The following is a 26,521-nucleotide window of genomic DNA, read 5'->3' as shown; positions in this document are numbered from 1 at the left end:
TCTATATCAGATATTATGATGTTATCATGCTTCCAAGCAACCACCGAGCAACAGGTTTTTTTAAGCCTTTATGCATCGTTAAAACCTTATGAAAGCAACCGATAGTTTTCATTTCAGGACAATAACATCCCATTTATGTCCACAAAACCTGAATTATACATGAATATATAGCTAAAATGCCCAGTGTTTAAGCTTTTAGCATTTATTGTGACTGGACAGCGGAAGTAAGACAGAGAAACTGGCAGAAAGACACACAGTAAAAACCCTTGGGGCAGATTTGAACCCAGGCCTCTGCATGAGCCTTGCAGCACACAAGTCAACCGCTCAACCCAGTAAGCTAAACCAGCAGTCCTAGATAACACATATAATTAAAAAAAACAAAAAAAAAAACTTTGAGAACAAACAGGTCAAGCAATACTTCAGCATAGACATGCACAAACACATGAAACCTAAACAACGGTTGTTTTTGTTGACCCATATCCAAGGAGCATTGCCTTTTAGCATCGCTAATTCGTTCCAGGATTTATGCTAAGCTAAGCTAATAACCTCCTGATTATATTACCCCATACAGTGCAGTGTATGAGACTCATATTGTAACTCCCGGCAAAAAATAAATAAATCAATGAGCATATTTCACAAATGTCTTACTAATCCGATTCAAAATGCCTTAGCACGTAAAATCACTTTAAGGCATTATCCCAACTTAATTACCCAAATGAAAACAACTATGTGAATTAGGACATGGTTATGAACTACCATCGAACCATCTGATCAGCTAGGTGTTTCTTCTGCAGTGACGTTCTCTCACCGTTTTTGCTGTTGACTTTCACCGTGTTGGAAGACAGCTGAAGAGTCATTCCGCTCTTGCTCGTCTGTGGAAATCTGAAGTCTTGCACCTGCCCGTCGGTGCTTAGCACACACACCTCCAACACTGAGAGATGGCCGAGGTAAAAGGGAAAGCGACAGAGAGATTGAGAGAGGGGGAGATGTATTACTCATAGGCAACATTTGAGAAGCATTACATGGTGTTTAATAGAACTCTATCGCTCAGGCCCAGTGGGGTATGTGTAAAGACTCGAGGTTCATTGTACCAGTAACAGAATCCAGTCTTATTGGCAAAACCCCGTCGAGTGTCATTTACTTAAAAAACCATGTCACTAAGCTGTTGGCTGGCATTGTGAAAGCCTTGGAGGCAGGAGCAGAAGAAAAAATAACAACAAGGGCAACGATAGAAGATGAGCAAATTCAAGCACGCAGCCTACTGCAGCATGAATGTCAAATATTCATAGGATCAAAAATATCATTGAGCTTTTACTTTACTTTTTCTTTCCCCTGTGGGTTCAGATAACTCTGGGCCTCGACGAGCAAATCTCTGAAAATCCTCCAAATTCCTGCAGCCCCTCTCTCTGGTATGCCAGCTGCCGGGTGGTGCTCCCTTTGATGTGTGAAATTATTAAAGGGTCAGGAGGACACACGTATCAGCACACTCCCTCCCATCAGAAACGGCCTCACTTCCTCAGATAGGTGGCTTCTGACAGACGGAGATGAGGAATTGTTCTCTAGCTGCTCCCCCCACCACCACTACCACCCGCCATCTACCTTTTAGCTCCCTTTCTCCCTTTTTTCCCTCGCCCTGCCCTTGATACTCGCCCGGAGATGCCATTTGAGCTTCGAGGAAACTGCTAATTAGAATCAACAATCATTTTCGGCTTTTTTCGACTCTTTTAAGAGAGGTCAGGTAGGCTGTTCTCTGAGGTTTCGTCATATTTAGTTATGTTTTTTTCATTATCTATATTGTGCAGATAAGCAAGCACTTGACAAGCTCATAAAAACTGTCTGAATGCGGTGATTAAATGGCTAATGTGAAACATATTACACAATGTGTTAATCAGTGCTTTTGGTAAAGACAGAGCAACTAGTCCTTATCAGTTTGGCTAACTACTTATTAATGGGAAAGGCTTAGAGGGAACAGATAGAGTGCCATGTGAATGGAGCAGTGCCATTCAATTGGTTTCTTTGTTTCCCCCCCAAGAGGTCTGGACAGTTCATCTGGCAGCACCCATTCAGTGAGGTGACTTTACAATGCGAGAAAAAGATTAAAAATCAATGAGGTATAAGACAAAAAGGGTAAGTGGAGGACCATAACCATAGAAACAAAGAGATACGAGTAGAAATATGACAGTTCACTGCACACAGCTGACTTATATGAATGAGATCATGTTGATAATAAAGTGCCTGCCTTTGAGGGCAAATTAGCTTTTTTTTCTCCCCGCTTTTTTTGAGTCAAATCTTTTCTTATGACGTCAGTGAAACGAGATGAGATGTGGCTATTTTCAAAATGACGCTCTTCTTAAAGAATAGCTGCCTGAATGTGAGACAATTTTTACCGCTGTGTTTAAAACTATCTCCCTGAGACTGAAAAGAAAGAAAGAAAAGAAAAGCCATCAACATCACAGACTGTGAATGATGGATGTGCACATGTGGTTTTCTCAGTTACTGGAGAGGAACTTACGGATATTCTCTGCGGGAACTTTCACGATGGCGGGCTCAATGAGGTTTTCCGCGAGGACAAACGCCCCTTCCTCCAGGGTATCCAGCAGCATCGTGGCGGCGTGCGTTTGTTCCGTGGAATTCATGTCTTTCCAGGATTTTAGAGCTTCTGGCCTCAAGAGGTTGTCAACAGTGTCCACAATCGCCTGTATCCATGGAGACAAGACAAATTTGTCAGCTTGCACTCCCTCCACCCCCAAATCATAACTTGAGTTTAATGACAAAGAGCAGGGACTGGAAAACAAATAATAATAATAATTATTTAAAAAAAAGATCACAAAAGCAAAATCATTCCAACTGAAGACATGAAGGTCAGAGAAAGCCATGGGTAGCTAAAATAATAATGACGATGGAATATTTAGTGTGTATTATTTAATATTCTGTTTAAAAAGAATAAAGCTAATCTGGGGAAGTCTCTCGTGGGCCAGAGTCTTTATTGAATGATAATGCAAACATCCTTGAGGGTAAAAAGAAATACAAACCAAATGTTTTGGGATTTTGTTCCCCCTTCATTGAATGCTGCATTTGCCCTTCCTGCTTTAAGCAGCTATTTTTCAAAAAACAAACCAAAAAAAAAGAAGAAGAAAGCAATCGTATCCATGGACAATACTCTTATTTCCATAACAGGATCTGACCATAATGACTTGGATGCAATTTTCCTTGAGGAAAGAGGGCATTATCGTGAAATCCGTGTTCGGCGTAGTAGTGCAAGTGAAAACAGCAGAGAGAGGGGAGGGTGGTGGGATTTCTGCTTGTTTTAAATGGCAATCCTTTCATTTCCTGCTTTCTGATAAGCAGTATGCGAGCAAAACATTCCACAAAACCTACACAAGTATCATATGTTGATAAAACAAGAGTTTCCTTTGACCCTGGCAGGGTGAGTTCATGACTCCTGGCTGGCACAATTAAGAAACAACATCATTAACTTTCTTAACCCCCCTCGAAAAAAAGACAGACATTTGTACACAGATCTAGACGAGCCCTGGGTGTGATAAATCAGAGTGACAATTTAACCATAGGTGCCATTACCCACAGCAAGACCCACCACAATAACGGTAATTAACCAAAACAAGCCCTTGCTCACTGTACCAATTAGTCACAGCTGTGATTATCCAAAACACTAATTGACCAAGGACAGGATTATCCATTTGCTCGGAATAACAAGAAAGGGAATGAACCAAAGTCTGCACCAATATATGATTAACCGCAACGTTTTAACCACCGAGCTGATGTTAACCGCAGCAGTGATGGCTGCATCCAGACAGAGTGCTCAGCATGTCTTTATATCTTGGGTCCAAGCACAAAAAATCAATCTCTGTGGCCCTAACCTTGCAGGCAACTGTGACTATGACAGGAGTTAAGTGTGTGTGTGGTGTCTGTGTGTGTGTGTGAGTGAGAGAGAGTGAGAGAGAGAGAGTGAGCAAGAGAGAGAGAAGTGGCGATTATGGGGTTGGAGCCATTACAACCAGACAGACACTAAATGGTCTTCTCCTGCCCCCTGGTAAGCCATCCTCAAAGGACCCATGAAATCCAAAAGAAGGGGGGAAAAAGTCTGTCTCCAATTTGTGTAGCACAGAAAGAATCTGTCTTCTGATTTAATTCATGCCTGGGTGGTGGTCAATTTACAAATCACAAGAGTGCAACCACCAGGGGAGCCCCTGTGGCTGCCCATATCAGCTGCTCTGACTTAAACAGCAATGGACGATGATCAGTGACACTGAAAAATAAAATAACAGCCACATTAGCTTTAAGCTAATTGCTAATGCCGGGATGCCAATGTGCTCAATATGGCAATGTTAGGTTCTGGATATTTAGGAGTTAGTTGTAGGTTCCTCATCTTTCATTAGCATGAGGCTTCTGCACAGAGCTCAGACTTTGGTTTTAAGATATTTAATGAAAAACCAGAAACATAACTTATAACAGTGCAGCCGGTTCAATGCCCCAGGGCCCAGAAGGTAGAGGGGACCAGTCAACATCACTATCAAGTAGTCCCCCCCCCCCCCGGCTTTACACAGCATGCACATATTCACTGTGTTTAGATAAAGGTGGACAGATGTTGCAATATATTGCTTTTATTTCCTGCCCTTCTCTCTTGTCATTTGTGGAAAATGCTTGCAAACCTCCTGACGTCAACTGTGAAACAATTTGTTTGGCAGAGAGTTTCTTACAGAGTAGTTTGTCAGCACAGCCCAGGGGACGACATGGTGGTAAGGGCCCAAAGAAAAATCTGTACGGGGCCAAACATGGTCAGAAGTGTCTGTGACACAATTATGGAAAAAAACAAAATGCTTCGAAATCCAGCATTTATACAGCATGTTGCTCAATTAAATAGTAAATTCTTGCATAAAAGGCTTTTCTACTCTACAATGCCTCATTCGCCCATTAACACAAGCACTTTTTTCTACACTCAGGTGCTTTCTATCTAACGTTCTCACATATTTATACTTCAATGAATGCAACAACTTGAGGTTCAGTATCTTGGCCGAGGATACTTTGGCATGCAGACAGGAGATTGGAGCAACCAGGGATAAAACCACAAAGTTTCTGTTTAGATGACCCTCTCTACCTCCAGAGCTACAGCCCTGCGTTATCCCAAGTCCAATCTCTGTACATTTTCTAAGGTACAGACTTGATGATTTCTCAATATCTCTGTTCTCTATACCTGCAAAATACATCTGCTGAGAACAAAAATGATCCTCCTTGTATTCAGAAGTTTTCTTCAGCAGCAATGTTCAGTGTTTCAGTCACAGGATCTCCTACTAACCAATTCCAGGTACCTCTGAACTCAGATTTCTGGAATTGGGACGACTTAGCGCATTCCAGAAAAAGTGAAAACTAAAACAACAACAACAACAACAACAACAACAACAACAACAACAACAACAGGTGATTCAAGTACCACTAGCAACACAATATAACACTTTTTTTATGCTTAAAAACACCGCTGCAGCAGATTCATGGACAGAGCCTGGTCTGCAACTGGCTTGTTCGTTCAGTAAGTCATAAATACACAACAGTGGCAGTGCTGATTAAAGGTTTTACTACTGTTTATGTTCACTGCCGCCATTTTGGATTGTTAACTCTGGGAGGCTGGGGCTGCTTTAACTTTTGGAGGAGGATATTAGTATATGGGGAGAACAGACCATAATAATGCATACTTTCAAGCTGCTAAATCTAAACCAAATACGGGCAGGAGGTGTATGGGAGGAACTGCATAAGGAGAGGCCCATCTTTACAAACCATTGTACTTCCAGCAAAGCTAGAGTCTGGGATACAACCACTGGGCACCATGAATATTTGTGTCAATCCACCACTGACACAAAATCTAAACACCATGCAGTGCATCTTCTCCCATGTGTCTACATCACGGCCTTGTCTTCCAGCAGACCCAAGCCCGGGAAAATAAACAGTACTGCACTCCACTAAGTAAAATGTCTGGTGGACAGCCTGCAAAGATCAGACTGGAACACAAACATATTTAATGGGGTTGGAAATTAATCCCACAGATAAATCAAAAAGGGGCCAAGAGGTTTTTTTGTTTTTTTTTTTAAATTTTATTATTCTTATTATTTGCAATGGCGACAGTAGAATTTGTACAATATAAGCAAGTGAAAATTGAGCACATTGCCACTTTGATCACACTTCTGCCTGACAGGGAGGTGCAATTACAACCGTGGGAAGGCAATTATTCACACGACGTGTAAAGAGCCGACGACAGAAGAGATGGAGGGAGGCAAAAAAAAGAGTGGCGGAGGCAGAGGAGGAGGAGAAAGTTTAAAAGAAAAAACGAAGGGAAGATTTACGAGTGAAGAAGAATATGGATGGCGGCATCCTCAGATGGACAGAATGACAGGGCAGCAGACAGCCGAATCTGAGGAAGTGGCCGCATTTTGTACAAACACATCAGCAGGCACACGCTGTAACAAAATAATCAAAGACATAAAGACAGACAGTGCGGCATGCTGCAAGTCAGACGTTAGGGATCGGGGTGAAAAAGGAATGCAGAAAGCCTGGCAGTTATACCTTCATGTACGCTCTGCATGTCTTCTCCCTTTTTTGAAGCTTTTCCACACAACCAGACGATCAAGTGCAAGAAACGGATTGAAGAAAGAGGAGGTAAGAAAACAGGAAGCATTAAATCATGCCACTTACCATCAATTACAGAGTTAATGAAAAGAAGAAAAGACACAGGTCTATTAACTATAACCCAAAGAGTAATAAGTGCTTTTCAGGGGAGCTGTGTTTTTTTTTTTTTTTTTTTCTAAATGACATCAGAAACAGCAGTATGCGACATTACGTGATGGCAGAGCTTCAGTTCATCCTTTGTCATTTTTTTTTTTTAAATAAATAGGACAGGGGAATGAATGAATGAGAGAGAGAGGGGGAGAGAAAGAAAGAAAACCAAAGGGGAGAAGAGACGGTGAGAAGGGGGGGGGAAGAGAGAGAAAAAAAAAAAAAGAACTCCTGGGTCACCTGTATGGAGAAAAAAAAACAAACAAACAAAAAAAACAAACAGAGGAGACAGCAAACAACAAAGAGCAACATAATAATAGAGAAAACAAAGCACCATCACAATAAACTAGCTAGTCATAGATATCAGTATTTACTAAGTAATAAACGATATTGTGCAGCACGCAAGATAGACAGCGCACAGTGTGCTTTGAGGCAGCAGCCAAGAAAGCTTTAGTCCGCGTCTGTGAATACCCATGTGTGCATACCTGTGTGGATCAGCATGCTTGCATTCCAAAGGTTTCTCCATGTAATGATCTGCTAGGGAGTGTGGGGGGGCCACAGCCCCGTCCTCCAGGGTGTGAAGCGGGTATGGAGGAGATCAAAACTCCAGACATCCAGAGGCCCCCAGAACACAAGAGACCATGGAAGACCAACAGAGGGGCAGCCGCGCCACTGTTCCAGTAAGAGCTGAGGAGAGTCCCAGATGAGGGCTCGCCCAGCAGCCGCGGAGCAGAAGTCAGGGGGAGTTGCAGTGACGCGCCCGTGAGCTCCGCCGGCCCCCAGCTGCGCCTGAGTGACCGAGCCCTAGGCCGAGAGGCCGGGGGCACCCCACCTCCAAAGGGGCCCGAGCGAGCCCCAGGCCCCAGGCCCCGACAAGTGGCCGCCAAGGAGTGAGCCGGTGTGTACCCGGACGCCCACCCCCAGAAGGGGAGCTGTGTTTGAATACTAAGTATAAATTTGGATCAAGTCAAAGTGAGGGGAGAGAGACGAGAAACGCAAAGCAGCAGTGAGGAAAAAACGCTGAGACCAGATTCTGAAGCTTCCCCATTAGTGATGCTTTAAAATACATTCGGAAGACAAACAATGTGGGATGAGGTCATTTGTATTTCTTGTCATGGAGAAAATAATACAGCGCTAGCTCTCTTTAAAACCCCTTTGTTAGGCTCTTGGCTTTAAATAAGTTGGTGTCTCTTCCTAATTGAGTCAAACCAGAGAAACTCACATATCGTTGCATCAGAATTTGGAAACAAAGAGATAAAAATGTTCCTTGTGTCCAAATTACAACCATACTTAAAGGGAAAAAAAAAAAAGCACACACAGGAAACCAGAAATGGTTCTTCAACGCAGTCCAGATTGCGCCCGTGGACGCCGGCATTTACTTGTTTATTTGGAGGAAAGGGCTGCGTGAAGCTGAAAGCACCGCGTTCTGTTTTTGTTGGGGGGTGTTCTCAGTTCAGCTTTCTTGAATGCAAATCATGTATGCAATACATTTCTTCTAAACATTTTCAAACCCATGTGTGTAGGCTCGGATGTTCAGGCTTCTTCTTTTTTTCTTCTTCTTTTACTGGCACCCATTGGTGTCTATTTATTCCAGTATGGCATGGAAATCATTTGGCAGACAGGTTTCAGTCTGCCTTCTGCATTAACCTGATTTCTTTAATCATAAGAAAGCCAGATTCTATAAATCAGGGCAAGGAATTTAAAAAAGATCTTGATTTTGAGTTTTCTTGGTCTTGCAAATACATGTGTGCATGGCTGAAGTGCTCAGACGGGGGGAAACTGTTGGTGGAGAAGCGCAACGAGATCAAAGGAAGGATAACTAAATTATTATATTCACAATTCCAAGCAGGCTGTTTAAACAGTGACTTTAAAATCAGGCACGGTAGTAGTATTTCTCTGTCAGATTCACCCCTGGTGTGCTCGAGAGTGAAAGTGTGTTTCATTGCAGCTGCAGAACTGCAGGTACAAACAACAGCTCTGTGACAGGATGTCACAATTTTCAAGTAGTTTTAAGTTGAATGTTGTTGTTGTTGTTGTTGCCTTTGAATTGTTCCAATCACCGCAACAATATTGGCATTGCAGTAAGAAACCTGTTAGCTCTTATCTTCAAATAATAGCGGTGCAGCTGTCTGAACACATGGGCGCAAACAATGGGCGTCATTTTTGGTTGTTTTGGGGGTTTTTTTGTTCAAAATCACTTTGTTTACACAGCAACTGCTCCAAAGTCTGAATAACAATGTAATTTTTCAAAACTGTCACTCAAATCGCCACGGGACTGCCAGCAGCTACGAGATGTAGTTTTGTCTCAGGCCTGCTTTCTTTCCACTGAGCACCTGCATGAGCTCCAGGAGGGGGCACCTCCACACTTGTCAGCAATGAAGAGTTATTCTTTGTGCTGGTTGGGGGCTCGTGGCCATTAGCTCCTTAAAGGTGGAGCTGCCAGGTGAGCCTGTGTTTTCCAACGCTGGTAATTACCAAGGAACTCTAGAGGAATGAGCTTCCCCCGCAGGGTTAGACCTGCCTCCCTAGCCCCCTCACCTCAGACTGCGTGTGTTTGGATGATGCATACGTGCATGTAAGAAAAGCGCAGAGCGGCTTGTGTGCATCTGTGTGTGTGTTTTGCTAATGAATGTCCTGAGTCATGCTGACACAGAACCAGGGCAAAACAGGGACAACGTTTAACGAGAGGTCAGAAAAGGAAAGGGCCAGGGAGGATTTTCACAGCACCTTGTTGAAGCTGCGTCCAGCTGAGTCCTTCTCGTTGGGCTTGAGCTCCTGCAGCTGAGCATCGAGGATGTCCACGAGCTGCTCCATCAGGCGCACCGATGAGCTGACGTCGCCGGCAAACACCGGGCCCTGTGTGTGACGTGCCAGCTCATTGGCTAAATTTGCAGCGTTTTCGCCGCTTCGGATCTAAAAAAAACAACAACAAAAAACAACCACAGGGAGAAACACGGGGGTGTCAGTAAAGTGTCAGTGATGCAGCGCTCAGATCAGAGTCATGCAATATGAACCTGGACTAATATCTCTCACACACATCTGAAAATTCACAGCAAGTCTAGAAGGAATTTGTCTTTGTGTGCAGACGGAATGCACTCATGGTGACTGTATGATTAACCAGGGACGTTATAACATAACTATGTCTTATTAAATGCACAGCAGTACTCTCTCCAAACAGAGAACCACTACAATACTGTGTACATATTTTATATAAAATGTTCAAGGTGTCTTTTGCCACAAACGAATCAATTTTTTGCACTAAAATGCGGCAACAACGACATCAATCAAAATGTGACTTTGAAGTGCTGCTGCCAATTAAACTTCAAATAGAGGAAGCTAATGCAAAACCAACATACCATTAATCCTTGAGCCATTCAGCCTCCAAAAAAATAATTCAGGGCTATCAGAAGTATCTTGTAGCTACATTACAATATCTCCCCACTTACTAAAAAGTACTACAGTGGTGTCAACAAACCAGAAGCATTGCAGCTCTAAGGCCCACCATCGCTGGCAATTATATCTTAATAAAATCTAACATCAGGACTTATACAGCCAATTCAGCCAATTAAACGCTGTTCATATTAGTTTCACTTTTTAATGAGCAAATATGCAAAGCTTAGAACAGATAACTAAAGCTCCTGCTTATTATATGTCATAGCAAGGCTAGCAGTGTGTATAATCGCCTGAGAGTAATGGAGTTGTGTGAGTTTTTCGACTTGGCAACAGTGCGTAAGATGCAAAATGTTTTGTTGGGTTTTTTGTTTTTTTCCCCCCTATCTCTGTGCGTTACTTTGAGGGAAAATACTGTTAACTGAATGCTTCTAAAAATATGCAAAAACATGTTGCATTAAAACTTGAATGACGAAAATTCTGGAAGAAGCAGAAACTGTAAGTGTTGCTAACTTTTGTCCAAACACGGGATTCGGACCTCACTTTCCCAGCTGAAATTCCTCTTTTCTTCCTTTTTAAAGCCTATTACACCTCTGCATTTGACTTCCATTTGTAACTGCTTAGTATTCCTCATCCAATGAGGTCTCCAAGGACTCCACACAGATGAGGAACATGAGTCTAGCTCCCTCTCTAAACTAGAGTATGCTGAAAGGTAATTATGGATTTTAGTCCAGTGATGCCGAAAACATATTGCATACCCCAGTTTTAATGCAGTGTGCATACTTTCTCTATTACACTTCATTTTGCTGTGTTTCTAGCGTAAAAACTGAGCGTATCCAACACTTTTTCACTTACTACTGTTTTTTTGTTTTTGATTTTTTTAAACACACAGCTGTTCATTAGCCAAGATGTCTTTCAACAATAGACTGAAACCCTGCCTGAACCTGCAGCATTCTGTAGGTGTTTTTATTTTTTCAAGAGAAACAATAATCTCTTCTTTAGGGTTTGCTATGTTTTACATTCCTGTGCATCTAAGCAACTGTTATCTGCACATCTACATTACATTTCTACCTGCATGACATCAAAGCATAAATGTCACCGCAGAAAGAAACCGTGGCTCTTTGATTCTCACTAACAGACTGCAGTTCTTGGCATTTACTCCTGATGCTTTAGCTCATTTCTTTCTGCTGCCAAACAGCATTTTAGTTACCCTTGAAAGTTTCGTGTACACTTGAAAAGTTCTGTGCTGGAAAAATAAACCAAGCTAGGGAACGAGGTCAGAAATTACCGCTGTATGTTGGATCGCAGCCATTTTACGTGGTTGTTTGCTGCTATATTTTTGTGATCGACAAATTCTCCTTTTACCTTTTGTGCCACTTGAGTCACCCAGTGGGAGGTGCAGTTGCTGAGGTCTGGCCCTTTGGAGCACCATGTCCCTGCCATGGTGCAGAGGAAAGAGGCGATGCCTGCAGTACCACAGAATAAAAACAACAGTTGGAGGGGAGCCAGAATGTTGCTCAGATACAGTTTCTCCTGCTTATCCTTCATTCATGCAGACTCTTCACCCGGAACAAAGATTTCTAAATGATTGAAAACCTAAAAGCTTTGTAGACTGTACAAAAAAGTACAGAAAGGACACTAAAAGACTATTAGAGTTCTACAAAGCTTGGGGGAAAATACACAGAAAAAAAGAAAAGGTGGACGCAGTGGTTTGTTATTGATCGTAAACAAATATTTTAAAGACCTCTTGCTATGCATGTACAAATAAAACACGAATCCTCCAGATAACATGCAGCTTGACTAGTAAAAGCTAAATCTTTTTCCTTTCTCAATATCATCTCCTTTCCCACTTTCTTTTGAGTCTTTTCAGTTGCCAATCTTTGCAACGGGATGTTTAGATGGATTTTGTGAGATTACGGCAGATGATCACCTGCAAAATTAATGGCCAAATTTCTTCATTTGTAGGAGGATTTTTAATCTGGCTATCTAATAGAAGCAGTCCAACATCTTTTTTACTTTTACTTTTGGTCTGTTACAGATAGTTTTTTCCCCCCTCTGTGTGATTTCCTTTCAAGGAGAAATGGGCTTCAAAATTACAGTAACTAGGTACATTTCGAAATCTTATTTTTGTCAAAAAGGCTCAAATCCTGCTATAATACATTTTTAGACTGACATGTCCATTTTATGAAGTTTTACAAAAAACAAAAAAAAAAGACAAGTAAACCAAGATGGAAGCGAGACCTAAATAAGTACAGCTAAATAACTCTGCAATTTTAACATGTTTAATTGGGAGCTTTGCTTTTTTTTGCTAAACTGTGATTTGTGATCATTCTGAGGTTTGGTTTATACCTGATTGTTAATGGCACTAATTATTTGGCACTAACCTCCTAGAGAGTAAGGACCAATTAAGGAAATTCAAAGCAGTTGGAATAAGACGCAAAATAAACATTTATGAATTAGTGTTTCAACAGAAACAGTATTTCTGTAAGCTGTAAACTTTTGCAAACTGTCAGAGAAATGTATATTTTAATATATGAAAATATTGTGTATTGTTCCTGTGCCATTGTTTTAATTGACCATTTAAATGAATATTTTCACATTTGTGTTCAAATATCTTTTTGTCTTTATGGTGAATGTTAGACACCATTAATGTCAAAATGTAACTGTTAATACATATCTTTAGACGTGTCATAAAAATAGACCTAAACCCTAGAAACAATTACTTTAGCTTAGCTTAAACTCGGACAAATTGATAGGCAGAAAAAAAGCTAGCATAAAATTACCAAATGATTTTTGTAAGAAGTCATAACAGAAGAAAACACACATTTTTCACAAAACCAGCAGTATATGTCTTAAATAAAACAAAATATAAAATGTTGATTATTAAACTTTAGAGGCAATACGAGACATCTTTAGGCTAGTAAGCTTAGCACTGTTTCCAGTTTAAGCTAAGCTAATAAGTGCCTAGCTCTTGCTCTATACTTAGTTCTTCAGATAAGATAAGAGATGACAGTTTCATTTATTTTGGATTTTCTGTAATGCATACAAGATTACAATCATGCACACAAGCTCAAATATATACATGCTGTATACCCCCACTAATATTTGGTCAACTGTCCCTTAGCTAGCTGCACATTGACAAAATGCAACCAATTAACAGGTTTCTGGCATAATTCTGGCTGAATATTTGACTACTCTTCTTGGTAGAGTTGATTTAAATAGGTTAATTCCCTGGCACCGACCCAGCTGTAACGCCCTAGGACCTGGCGTCCACATATGTGGACATCACATTTTGGGTTGTCTAGACCAAAATTCTAAATTTTGTTCTACAGGGGCCTTTTATCCACGTACGAGGACATTATACTGTCACTGTTCTCTCGAAATTTAAAACAAATGTCTTCATATGTGGATCTTATTTTTCTCAGAAACAAAAATCAGGTAAAAAAAAAAAAAAAATTACGGTAATTCTTTGTTTTTACATTCATCAGGTTCCAATCAGCCCAAATAGCATAGAGAAATTAAAATTGCATGCCATGAAAGAGTTTGGGTCTTAGGAGGTTAAGTCTAGTCCAGAACAGGGCTGAGGTCGGGGCTTCTGAAAGGTCATTCAAAAGCTTGATGTTAGCTCGCTTTATCCATTCAAAAACCAACTTTGATGTGCGTTTGGGATCATTGCCTTTCACGAACACACAATAGTCCAATTTTCACCCATCAAGTTTCACCACCCTCCTTCCACAAGACATTTGGCTTGCCCGTGAGGGCAGCTGCAAATTTTTGTGAAGCTTGAAGGTGTTAATTCTGGAGCTGGGGCTTCCATCAGCCGGTGTTTAATCAGTTTCCAGTTCATGGCAGGCTTCAGCCTTTGTGGTTACTGGTTTGTTTTTGAACATCCTAACCAATTTCCTCTTACAAAGGTGGTGAAACATCCTAATAACTCATAGTTGTATACAATAGTTTGAACCTGCAGTTTTCTAATCTGCAGTTGTCCTGCATATTTGAGTTGGCCAAGACTTTACGCCAGGTACCCTTCCTGACGCAGCTCTCCCCAGTTATCCAGGCCTGGAGCTGGAACTATAGCAGTACACTGGCTGGTTCCAAGACACCTTCCAAACTTATATAAATCTAAAACTCTTTCCCAGTGCTTTGATATTGATTAATCCAATTAGTGCTGCCAAACAAATCCTTTTGATGCTGGCAAAGAGAAATTACAAGTTGTAATCAATTATGACCACTTACAAGAAGTTACTAGACCTTGGTTTTGTCAAGTTAAAATATATTGTAGAACTTTAAGCATCAAAAACTGTAAATGCATGTATATTTTTGACCCTGTGTTGATTAGGAAAATTCAAAATAAATTCAAACTTTTTGAACTGTCTTGTCTTGTTTTTTTCTTAACTTGTTAAAAGTGTATGCTGTATAGTCACTGCACCCAGGAAAAACAACAGTATAAAGAAATAACTAAAAGCCCAGAATTACAGCAACATTCATGCCTATGAGGACTGTATATAGACACACACACACACACACACACACACACACACACACACACACACACACACACACACACACAGGCAATGGTTTTCTTGTCCACACTTCAGAGGGTGAATAAGTATTTCTTTAAATGTCAGACTGTTCCTCTGTTAAAACCCTATGGTCACAGGGCTGCTAAAAGCTTCAGTGGAATACTTTTACAGAAAAAGAAAAAGAACGTCTACCTCTAGCAGGCACACAGTAGACAAAATGTTGAATTTTCATGTTTCAAGAAAAGTGGAGGAAATACCTCTGGTCCCCTTGGGGCAGGGCCTCTCCACAGTAGTCCCAGTGTGGGTCTGGGGCCAGTCAATGGCTCTCCTCCTAGTCGCCTCGCAGAAGCGTCTGGGTGTTGGAGGCAGCTCTGGGATAGTGGGCTCAGCGGTACTCAAGCCTCGGCTGTCCTCAAACGGATCTCTGCCATCTCTTGGATCTGCTCCTGCCACTGTGGTGTCACCGCGCCCCTTCACAGTGGACGCGGCAGTGGTGGTGGTAATTGTTGTGGTCTTAGGCATGGCAGACGAGACAGAGGCGTCTTCGGTGGTTGGCACTAGAGAGAGAGAGGGAGGGAGAGAGCAGTGACGCTGTTAGAGCTCGAGACATAAACGTCCTCGCCTTGAACCCCTGCTGTTTCTCGCAGTGGGGGGGACTGCATCTGCTTTGAGCCTCATGGTTTGTTGGTATTACTAGAGTTACTGCTTCCCATATTATCTGGAAATAAAAGCATTGTGCGGCTTTCACTCTTTATTTCCACTTTCTCCCCCCCCCAGCTCATTTACTAAAAGAAATCAAGATAAACATGCAAACACAACAGTATCACTTACTATTTTATACTTTACTTAAGCCCATAAATAACAACAACAAAATGGTAAATGGCCTGTATTTATATAGCGCTTTACTAGTCCCTAAGGACACCAAAGCGCTTTACATATCCAGTCATCCACCCATTCACACACTGGTGATGGCAAGCTACATTGTAGCCACAGCCGCCCTGGGGCGCACTGACAGAGGCGAGACTGCCGGACACTGGCGCCACCGGGCCCTCTGACCACCACCAGTAGGCAACGGGTGAAGTGTCTTGCCCAAGGACACAACGACCGAGACTGTCCGAGCCGGGGCTCGAACCGGCAACCTTCCGATTACAAGGCGAACTCCCAACTCTTGAGCCACGATCGCCCCTTAAGGCAATGGCAGTCAGGCATCCTTTGACATAGCAGTTTCTTCCCAGCAGAGTCAGTACCTTGGACTGATTAAATATCAACAATGAAGACAAAGCCTGTCTGCATTTTACCTTTTTTCTGCCTTGTTCATCTCTCTTTCACTCAGATAAAGCTGGTGTGCGGAAGGAGAATTGCACTGCTCTGGGCAAAAACCATACATCAGCAATAATGGGATTCCACTGTATTCAGTCCACGGTTACCCTGCGAAGCAAATCTTTGCGTGAATGTGCACGTGTGCACGTGTGCTTGTGTTTGCTCGATTAGTCAGGTGTGTCTCTGTTTAAAACCACTGTGTGCACACAGATGGATATCTGCTGCACAGAGCCTGGAGATAACTGGGAAATGGGTTCAGAAATGGGAAATCTATAAATTTTATACAGTATGAATAGCCAATAAGAATAAAAGGAAAACACATTGTGTGTATGTGCACAGGTCTACGTGTATATACTGGGCTACTTGTCTCCTGCATGAATGATCATACATTTCTGCCCACAACCACTTGATTGTATTTTGAGATAAAAGCAGATTCCCAAAATGAGGTCTGCCGCTGTGAAAGGCACCATAGGGTTGTCTTCAGTTTCCCTGGGAGCTGATGGGAAAACGCAATATCATCCTGTCTGACAGTCCATCATCAGACACATTTCTCCATTTCCTGAGAATGGTGACTGTCTCCACTTTAATCAGCCAGTCAGGTGAATATGTACGTTTTCACTGGACAAAAAAATATTTAAATATATTAAATAAGTTATATGTGGTGATGCAGGGAGTGGAGAAAAGCATTAGTGTGACAGTGGGTGGAGTGGGGTGTTACTCATTTGTGCCGGAATTGTGACAATTCTCTCAATGACCTTTCCTCCAGACAGGAGCTCTGGGTAATTACCTTACACTCATTTGGTCCTGGTGTGTTTGACACCTGCACATGCACAACCATTAGCTAAGGTGCAGTTAGCAGTTAGCATAGCCTTCAGTTATCAGGACAATGTGCAGAATAAGCTAAAAAATGACGGCCAAAACATACCAAAGCAATCAAAAAGAAAAGTGGACAGACATCCGATTTCCCCCCCCCCTCTCTCTACCTTTTGGGAAGATGCATTAAACAAACTTTTATTTATTCCTTTACAGATAAATAACTTTGAGGCTATCAGATAATAAAAAACAATGCTACAGAAAAAACAACAACAAAACAAAACAAAAAAAATGGTGTTTCAAATATATTATATATTGCAGATGAGGATTTTTTATTGACTCAGGAGAAGTGAGATGATTCATAGGCTGACTTGGTTGATTCAATATACGCATATAATGCAATACAAGGGCAAGTGTAATTAGGTTTCAGAATATTAAACCTCTCCATACCTGAGCAAACTTGTGCTTTTCCACAGGCTGATATAAGCTCTAATATGCATCTGGCTGTAACAGCATGCTTGCTTCACCTGATTAACCTGCTCCTGAGACGCTGTTTCTCCAACTCAAGAGACCAAAGCACCAAACTTATTACCCTGTACTGAGAACTATTTAGTTTGCTTTTCGGTATTTATATTCTGTTTGTTTTCCATTTTCATAAACGTTGTTTGTTTTCAATTGTATGATTTAATCAATTTAGATCTGCAGCAAAAAAAGAAAAGAAAAGGAAAAACCATGATGAGGTTAGGAGAAAATCATTGACAGAATTAATCTGTCAACAATTATTTTAAGCAATGGTTAAGCTTTAAGATGTGATTAAATGTTATGTATTCAAACTGATGGCTCCGATGCTTTTACGTATTCACATCGTGAACCAAAACAGCTCAATTATTTATTTAATACTATTTTATTTTAGCATTTTTACCATATTTTAACATAGCTTTTTTTAAATTAATGCCAATCAGATTTTGTAACAAATCAAACACAATCAATTAGCTCCAACACAGTCTGAAGCAGACTAGCTGAGATTTAAATGTGCAAAAATTCAATACAAATACTCATTTAGTCATGAATATTTAATAATAAGTGCTTCAGACTTATTTCTGTTAATCACTTAATTGATTATATGACTCATCACACAATGCCATTTCAAATATATGAGTCAAAACCCTCGCATAACAATAAAGCATTCCCAGTTCAGTATTCCAACACAGAGCTGTAACTTGATTATTCTTATTAGTGATTAAATTGCTTATAGCTTCCCTAATATAAAAGAAAAATGCCCAAGGTTTTTAAAAAAAGAGAAGATCATCACATCTGTAACGTTGAGAAATTATAAAAAAGGATTCAGAGTTTGTGGGTCGTCATATTCGTTTATGTTCATGTGCATTTTAAATTGATTATCCAGGCACAGGGTGCAAATTTCGACAGCTCTATAGCAGCCGGCATCCCTAAATATTTTTCATACTATTAGATCATATACATCATTTACTATTAGATGGTCATTGTCTCTTGTAAGAGACTGTCAGGGAGAGTCATGGACTCGTATCACTGTAATTAGGAGTGGTACTCTGATGTCAAGAGCGATTTTTATTCTAATCAAAGACGTGATACCATCTTTGTAGCTGCTTATAGTCATCATGTCTTGGGTTTCATATCACAATGTGACTGAGAATAACACCAAGAACATCAAATATCTATTCAGTAGTACATCCAGTAATGTGCTTATCAGATGTCGATGCATCTGAGGGGTTATTTTGATGTCTGTGCACCATGCTCGCTACAATTTTCCTTTGATTGCAAAGAGCAAATTCCCCTCCAGTAAGAGCCCTGTGTCCTCTGATAGCACTCAACCAAGAGAGGGCTGCACCAATTAGCTACCATTTCTCTCGAGAGGCAGCGAAGTCGCTCTTTATGGGCAATCTGACACCAAAGGCATACTGTTGACATATGGTGAATAATACCTCTTGTAAATAATGGAAGAGTTTGAGATTGAATGCTTGAAAAATGACTGTCACCAGTGTCAAAACAGAGTGTGTAAATTAAAACAGAGCTAAAAGGAAGGAAAACCATTATGCAAGATCATCCATCAAGACACTGGAGATGGAACAGAATTAGTTTTATCACTTTATAGCCCCCCAGAGTCATTTACGTATCCGAGAGGAAGATGACAAAAAATATTAAACCATAATCAGATGATCAGAGGTCTAGACACTCTGTTTGTCCTTGCTTTTATAGCTGACACGGCTGTACTAAAACAGTGTGTTTTTGGGTTTTTTTTTTTTTTTTCCCATATCAAATTACACACATCGAGCGAGAGCAGTAAAAACTATGTACCTGTCCAGATAGACACCAGAATAAATGCATCATAAGCTGCCTAATACTTGCTATTAAGGGAAAAGCAATGACAGCTGCAGTCAAATCAAGCTGTTTTAATTGCTTTCAGTTTTGAAGCTGAATCACTTACAAGGCTAATCCTCACAGTAGACGAACAAACAGACCCACACAGCTGAAAGGAAATCATTGCCATCGGTTAGAAATCATCCTTGCATTACCAGGATTCCTTTTCGGAGCTATACGAGTTGATAGATTTGTAATGAATGGAAGAAGGAAGCATGGTAAATAATGTACAGTCTGATGGGTAAAAATAAGACTGCAGCCAGCAGCTGGTAGCTTAGCCCACCGTGACTCCATGTGGGGGTCCTCGTGTATCCATGTGTGGTTTGATTGGCCTGACTCCACAGCGAGGGGGAGGAAAAGAGCCACGCAGAAGCTACAGTTGGTTTTTTGCCTCTTTACCTAAAGCCACTGCTGGTAATTAATGACAGAAACAAATCCCAGAAGTCATGAATTTTGCATTAGGCTGTTTATATGCACTAATGCTCTTCTGCCTGATTCAAGCTTTCGTGACTTGAGCTTGGCATGCAGGGTACAAAAAAAACCGCAAAACAATCCATGTGTACTTTCTGATCCGATGCCAAAGTTCATGTCATTATTCCTCCTAAAAGTACAAAAAGTGGAGTTATTATGAAATTGTTGTAGGGCTGACTGCTTTATTGACACTTATTCTTTAAAGAGCAGAAGACAGAAAAAGGCTCTGCCCGACATATCCTATGTCTGTGTGGGGTAATTTATGAGGCCTGAAACTGAATACCGTGGAGCAGCAGACATAGCACAGTCACAACCTGACAGTCTGAGTCAGAAGGATGGCAGAGCGGCTCACAATACAGACACATGCATGCAGACAGGAAGATATATGCGCAGACAGAAATACACTCTGAGCAAAACACCCCAAAACCCTCTGTCATATAGGCCTATAAGGTCCACTGAAAAAAGTTTTCCTGTCATAATCCACCAAGCAGAACAATTAGAGCTGTTCCAAATCCCCGACTCATTCTCTGGAGCCCCTATTTCTGTTGCCAAACATCATGCATCAGAGGGTGGAACACAGGCTTAGTGCATGACACATCTATAAATGTCCTCCGTCTTGAAGGCACACCTGGAGGCGTCGTTCTGAGATATGAAAGCAAACCAAAGTGCAGCATGGCGCACAGCTGGATTTAGCCGACAGATATGCGCCGCATGCAGGATATGATAATAATTGTTTTGTAATTTAGCAGAGAGCCCACTTATTGCTCACTGCTACCATGCTATTCCAAGGAGCTAAGCGTTTCGGATAAAGCCAATAATTTTATGCCTCTTGTCTTTAAGACCTCAAATCGATGCTACCTAAAAGACAAATTCATTTTCTGTTTTCTCTCCTTGTTCGCATGAAAAGCTTTCTGCAATTACTGGTCCTTTTGATTGACTTCTGAGCTGTTCGGACTGAAATCCGCTAATGTCTCTGCACATCACAGAGAATACATTACCGCTGTCCCTCTTGGTTCTGTAACTACGGGCACTGAGAAGGTAGACTCTCCAGATATTGACCAGAGCTTTTCGTGTTCTCAACGCATTAGCAGAGCATAGAAGTTTCCTCTAAACTTGCGCAAATTATTTAGAGCAATAGGCGAGAGCGATCGATTTGGGGAATGATCCGAGCTAATCACCTCAACCCGGGGCCCGAATTAAGAAACCTGCACTGTTACCAACACAAGGTAAAGGAAATATAGACAAGTTGCTAAGGTCAATTATTTTCTGCTTTGATCAGTTTGCTAAAAAAAACAAAAAAAACAACTTAATATAAACCCCTAATCCTGCTAGCGTTTCAGCGCCTCTGTAGGATGAGCACTACGGCCAAGGTTGATGCTTCTGACAGAAAAGGACACCGACGTTCATTGTATTACACGAGCTCTAAAAAGGAGAGAGATACATTGGGTTTGGTGTTCGAGGTAACTTCACTCTGTGGTCGATGAATCTTAATGGGCACAATTAATTTCCTTTACGCCTCAAGTGCCCCACAGTTTCAGAGAGAGAGAGAGAGACATTATTTCAGCACCATTAGATTACCCTGCAGAATAGGTTGTTTAATTCAACGGCATATCATGGGCAGCAATAAATCCTAATAGCTACACAGTAAAGAAGTTAAAGGTGTAAATCTGAAAAAAACCTAATAAACAAGAACCAATTATTTTCAAGTGCCATTCACGGGATCTGGCATGCTGCTGCTGCTGGCCTTGGCATCTACAGATGCTTCCTCTCTCCTACTCGAGCTCGCAACATTTCATAATGTTCTCATAAGGCGCACTTAATGAACCACACTGACAAGTTCTGCTGCAAAGACACATTTCTGATTGGATCCCAATAACGGAACAGTGGCAGGAAGCCCGCACTTCGAATAATGAGTGAAATCAACAGCTATGTTCTTTGGGGTTTCTTGATTAAATGCACTGTTGCTGCAGCAAGTGGCAACACCAGGCCTCAGTGGCATTTATGTTTACCGAGCCATTGCAGTAGCTGAGGGAGCACATTAGGCCCTTCATTGAAAATGCTCTGTGATGGCCACTTTTCTCCTCTCCCCAAGACTCCTTTTGAGACAAGGAGGGTAATTATGATAATTCAGTTGTTAATTACATTTACATACATCAGGACGTGAGGAGTTGAGCAGGCAGTTTGCATGCATGACGAACTCATTAAAGTTGGGAGTATTTTTCATATCTTCTCCAACATACTCTTAATTGAGGCTTTGGTTGTTCCGCGACTCAGACACAAACCCGGAGCCTCCCTTGGGTGTCGAGTTATCATGCCGGGGGAGATTCCAGGGAACAGCGGGAAAACAAACAGACGTGTTGACAAGAGGCCAGAGTTCAGGAGCACACAGCCTCCATTGAGACGTCAGCGGCAAACCGCCCCCACCCTACCCCCCTCGCCACTTTTCAACAGCTCAGGTCAGGAATCAGATTTCCCCCACCGCTGTGCGTAGCCCCTCCCGAATATCCAGAAGTTAAAAAATCATAACCTAATCCGGACCACTGCCTGAGGGCAACCTGAGCTTCTAACGTATCGTCGAGTCAGGTCAAGATTCTTGTTTTCCACACTTCATACAGAAGACTTAGAGAAGCCGAGCTTTATGGGATAAGATGGCAGCAGTCAGGCAATTAAACCCATTATCAGCTGGATGTAAGGCCGCAGTGTGGTGACACGTATGTCGCCTCTCCGCACTTCACAGATTAATTTAAGCCCCCCCCCTCCCCACCCCACAGCCCCCGAGACGAGATTCTTCGGCGTAATCGCTTTCCAGCCACTCTCCTGCTTGTGATTCACCGAGTGGTACATAAGTCTCCCACACCTCAGTCTGGCGATTTTTAAAAATATTATCCCACAATAGGGTAGCGATTATCTTCTGATCTGTTGCAAAAATGGCCTCTGTGAAGTTGATGAGGTAACCATGGCAACAAATTGAAAACCCGAGGTAAAGAGGGAGAGGATAACCTGTGTCGTACTGTGCACAATACCTCTCAAGCATATTCCCAGCAATAGAGGCGAGTTCAGGAGGGCCGTGTTCATAATGGTTTTGGATAAGGCCCGAGATTAAAGAATTTGATAGGGTCCAAACTTCAGCTGGAAGGAGTGCCTCGGCTTGCCTCATGGTAATAAAGGAGCTGTTTTTTTGGTTGCGATGCAAGCCCCACTGGGAGCTATCCCTCATTCCAAGGTGAATGTGTAATTTCTGTCTGCAAATGAGCCCTTTCCCCAAGACTAATGCAACGCTTTTTTTTTTTTATATATCACACCTGACTTGCATCCAAAATTAAAAGGCAGCCATCTGTGACATCCCACACTGCAGCCAAACAACAGAAGAATTAGACAAAGACTAAACAACAATGAAGCAGCTCTCACCTTCGGCGGGATCCGGCGGCCCGAAATCCAGGTCGTAGCGCAGGATGTAAAAGTTATTCCACACGTACAGCTGGTTGTCCCTGGGGTTGTAATCCACAGCGGTGATGTACTGGTACTGGTTGGGGAACAGGATGTCTGTGTACTCGCCCTGGCTCAGCTTGGTGTTGTAGATGTAATCGATTTGGCTCCGGCTCGCCTCGCTCTCGTTCTCCTCATAGGTGGAGCGTACTACGTGCAGCACGCCGCATACCATGAAGGCGTTGGAGGCAGAGCGTTTGTCGTAAGCCGTCTCCCAGGTGGCTTCGAAGCGGAGCGTGTAAGGGTTGAGCTGGCTCACCACTATGCGGCCATTGTTCTGCTCTGTGGCGTAGATTACCCACAAGCCCCGCTCGTCTACTGCGAGGTCAATGTCGGTCTTGCCACCCCAGCGGTAGGGAGAGGTGTCGTGGTAGTTGGCATTGTTAACGATGGCCTCGCCGCTTTTGATGCGCGTGCGCAGGTCGAACTTGACAATGTTGCGCGTGCGCTCCTTGTTAAAGAAGATGGCGCCGTCATAAGCGACGAAGCCCGTCCCGTCGACACGGTGCGGCAGTTTATAGGTGGTCGTCTGGCGACCATTTTTTAAATCCTCCAGAGAGGCGTATTCGATGAGGGTGTCAGTGCGGTATGGCGTCCAGGGCATGAAGAAAATTTTGTCTCCGGCCTGCAGCGGGTCTTTGCACCACGAGCCGGCCTGCTGCTCGCCTTCAAACAGGAAGGTGGCGGCGCCGATACTCTTCAGAGTCCCGGGACAAATGAAAACTAGTGACAGAGAAGAGAGTGAAACAAAATAAGGCAAGAATTTATATACTTTTGAGAAAAGAAAAAAAAAAAAAAAAAACAGTATTATTTGACAGGCATCATTCTCGCTGCTGTGCGACTTGAGTGCAGGACAAAAAAGATCAGGGACTGTGATTTTGGAGGAATCTTTAAACTAGTGCTTTTGTACTACCGCTAATGAGCAGGGAAAAAAAGAAAAGAAAACAAATGCATGTATCAACAGCGATTGTTCACAATGAGAAACGTGTGGTTGAGAGAACTTGCATCTCAGGGGTCTGCTGATACATCCTAACGGGGACAAAACAAAACAAAAATGAGAACACAAAGAAAAAGGAAAAATCCTGCAAACGAAAGACGTGGGAAATGGAAATAAGAAGTAGGGTTCACAGTGTTTCGATTGGAACTTGTTTCGAAAAATACCAGTCTGTTGTGATGTCAAATGGCACACGAACAGCTGGGTATATGGACACACTGCACATGCATACTCACATGACTGAGGTCATAAACCGAAATGATAAGGGGTAACGGGCTTCACGTCTTTCGATAGGAGTGAACAACAGGTTGTTAATGGTGGTGGTGGCGGCAGCAAAGCAGAAGGTAAAAAATGAAAGTGGAGGTTGGAGGGGAGGGGGGAGGCAACAGTGGTAAAGGATTTTCACTACTTCTGTGGCAAAAAGACAGAGTAACCACTGATGGGTGAGGGAGGCCATGGCAAGGTTCCCGTTTAGCTGCTTTTAAATTAATTGGTTCTGGATTTTAAAAAAGCAAAAAACAAAGGGAACACAGTGAATCGCTGTTTGGTTTTTTTTCTTCAAACTTTTTGTTCAGCCTGTGCCAATCTCACTCAGCCATCACTGCTATTTCACATCACGTGCTATGGGTGCAGCAGAAGTTGGGCCAAGCAAACTACGACTGAGCCAAATAAGAATATATACACACAACTAGTGATTCTTCAGGGTTCTGGAACAAATCGACACCGGACAGTTGGTGATTTCTGTCACACTGTCAGGGAAAAACTACGTTTAATGACCGCGGATGTCATTTGAAATTGTGTCCATTTGGACTCCGTGGGTGCAAACAATCCTCCTATGGGTTTAGCATTTGACAGGAGAGGCAATCAGGAGAGGAGGGGGGGAAGACGTGAAGGGGGAGCTGTACTCAACACCACAGAACAAGGAGCCAAAGGAGGGGGAGGGAAGGACCAGACCACTCATTTACCTTTTTGCTCCACTTCTATTTCAGGCATTGGAAAAGAAAGCAAAAAAAGAGTGCGAAAAAGGGAGAGAAAGGTTATCATGAGTCAACTACCAGGTACAAAGAGAAGAATTAGTCTGAGGGAATGACCATGAGATGAACTGCAGCGCTGCTTAGGGAGGAAGAGCTGGAGGAGGGAAAGAAAACAAGGATGTTTGTTAGTGAAAACGGCCTCTCGTCCCTAGGATATAAAAACAGACAAGTTATATGACCAGAGACGAGCTACGCGCCGTGTTTTCCAGTGCATTAAACGTTTCGTTTTCGTCGTCTTTGTCTGCCAACAAAATAATGCACTGGCCACTGCAAAAGCAGAGCAAATCCCTCTAAAAATGCTTCCCCCTAGGTGGCAGGAGAATAGAAATCTCAAAGTTCGGCTCATATTTAGATGGATAACATTCTTAGAGAAACAGCACAGTAATTATTTTTGGCTTGTATTGACTGCGGGTGGAATTTGTTCAAACTTTATAAACACAAATCAAAACTCGCTTCCAAACTCGCTCGCCCACACACGTAAAACATGACACGGTGCTAATGTTACAGACCAAACTCTCAAATGAGCCAAAGAGAGCAACAGCACATGAGATGACTGATGGATATTCGGCCTAATATGGAGTTTCTTTAGTGGGCTGTCGAAGCTGCATATACTGGGGCAGAGGAATGGGGTGGGGGGAGGCTGGAGACAATATGTGAGAGATCGAATGTTGAAAGGAAGGAGAAAAAAAAATCAAGAGCAAAGAGGTTAGTCGGGGGGATTAGACAGGAGGTGAAAGGGAGGTCTGTTTGAAAGAAGAAGAAGAAAAAAGAGTGAATATTTCTGAATATGTTTACATTTCATCAATTTAAATACGAAGGATTTAAATGAAGCCTGGACTAACTTTTTATAAACTAGTCTATAACACTCTTAAGGTAGATTTAGTTAAACTAGACACCAGAAACAAACCAACCAACTCTCAAGCGATTTAATTAAGCCACTTTCATAATGGAATACTAGAGACACTTCACAGCTGAATACATGAGTTCTGGTTTAATCTAAGAGCAGATGCACATTCATTTTAATTTTTAATCTGCCTCTTATTCAATGTGTTCTCAAATTAAATGACTGAACACACTGTATGAATGCAAAAAACAAAACAAAAGCAAAAACCAGTGTACCCAATTATTTGTAACATCTCGGCGAAAGACAACAAATCTCAAGTTAAGACCGGTGGAAGGTCAGCTCAACGAAATTACCAGTAAACATATTTTCTTCCACACTCCTAATGGTATCACCTCATGCAGATAGTTTTGGGATTTTATTTTCTTTTTTTTTTGTAGGTGTTTTGTTTTGCTCGTGAAAACTGCTG

General features: G+C 42.0%; 1 protein-coding gene across 8 annotated transcripts in view; it reads right to left on the bottom strand.

Annotated features, from left to right (window-relative positions):
• Nucleotides 1-26,521, bottom strand: part of adgrl2b.1 (adhesion G protein-coupled receptor L2b, tandem duplicate 1) — a 92,030-nt gene that overhangs the window by 22,801 nt on the left and 42,708 nt on the right. For 6 of the 8 annotated variants that reach the window (XM_085255935.1, XM_085255937.1, XM_085255938.1 and 3 more), the window contains exons 5-11: nt 23,106-23,906; nt 14,954-15,253; nt 11,539-11,639; nt 9,511-9,696; nt 6,574-6,612; nt 2,513-2,696; nt 809-931 (exon numbers count right to left, since the gene is read on the bottom strand). In XM_085255935.1, coding sequence (XP_085112061.1) covers nt 809-931; nt 2,513-2,696; nt 6,574-6,612; nt 9,511-9,696; nt 11,539-11,639; nt 14,954-15,253; nt 23,106-23,906 — 1,734 coding nt within the window. The remainder of the gene's footprint in view (nt 1-808; nt 932-2,512; nt 2,697-6,573; nt 6,613-9,510; nt 9,697-11,538; nt 11,640-14,953; nt 15,254-23,105; nt 23,907-26,521) is intronic. The other 2 variants (XM_085255931.1, XM_085255933.1) reach the window with 1 other exon arrangement.

Source organism: Mchenga conophoros, linkage group LG18, assembly GCF_057382185.1.
Source record: "Mchenga conophoros isolate Kocher_MC1m ecotype Shallow Benthic linkage group LG18, M_conophoros_male_GT1.1, whole genome shotgun sequence".
NCBI lineage: Eukaryota > Metazoa > Chordata > Actinopteri > Cichliformes > Cichlidae > Mchenga > Mchenga conophoros.
This window is presented reverse-complemented; position numbering and strand designations above follow the sequence as displayed.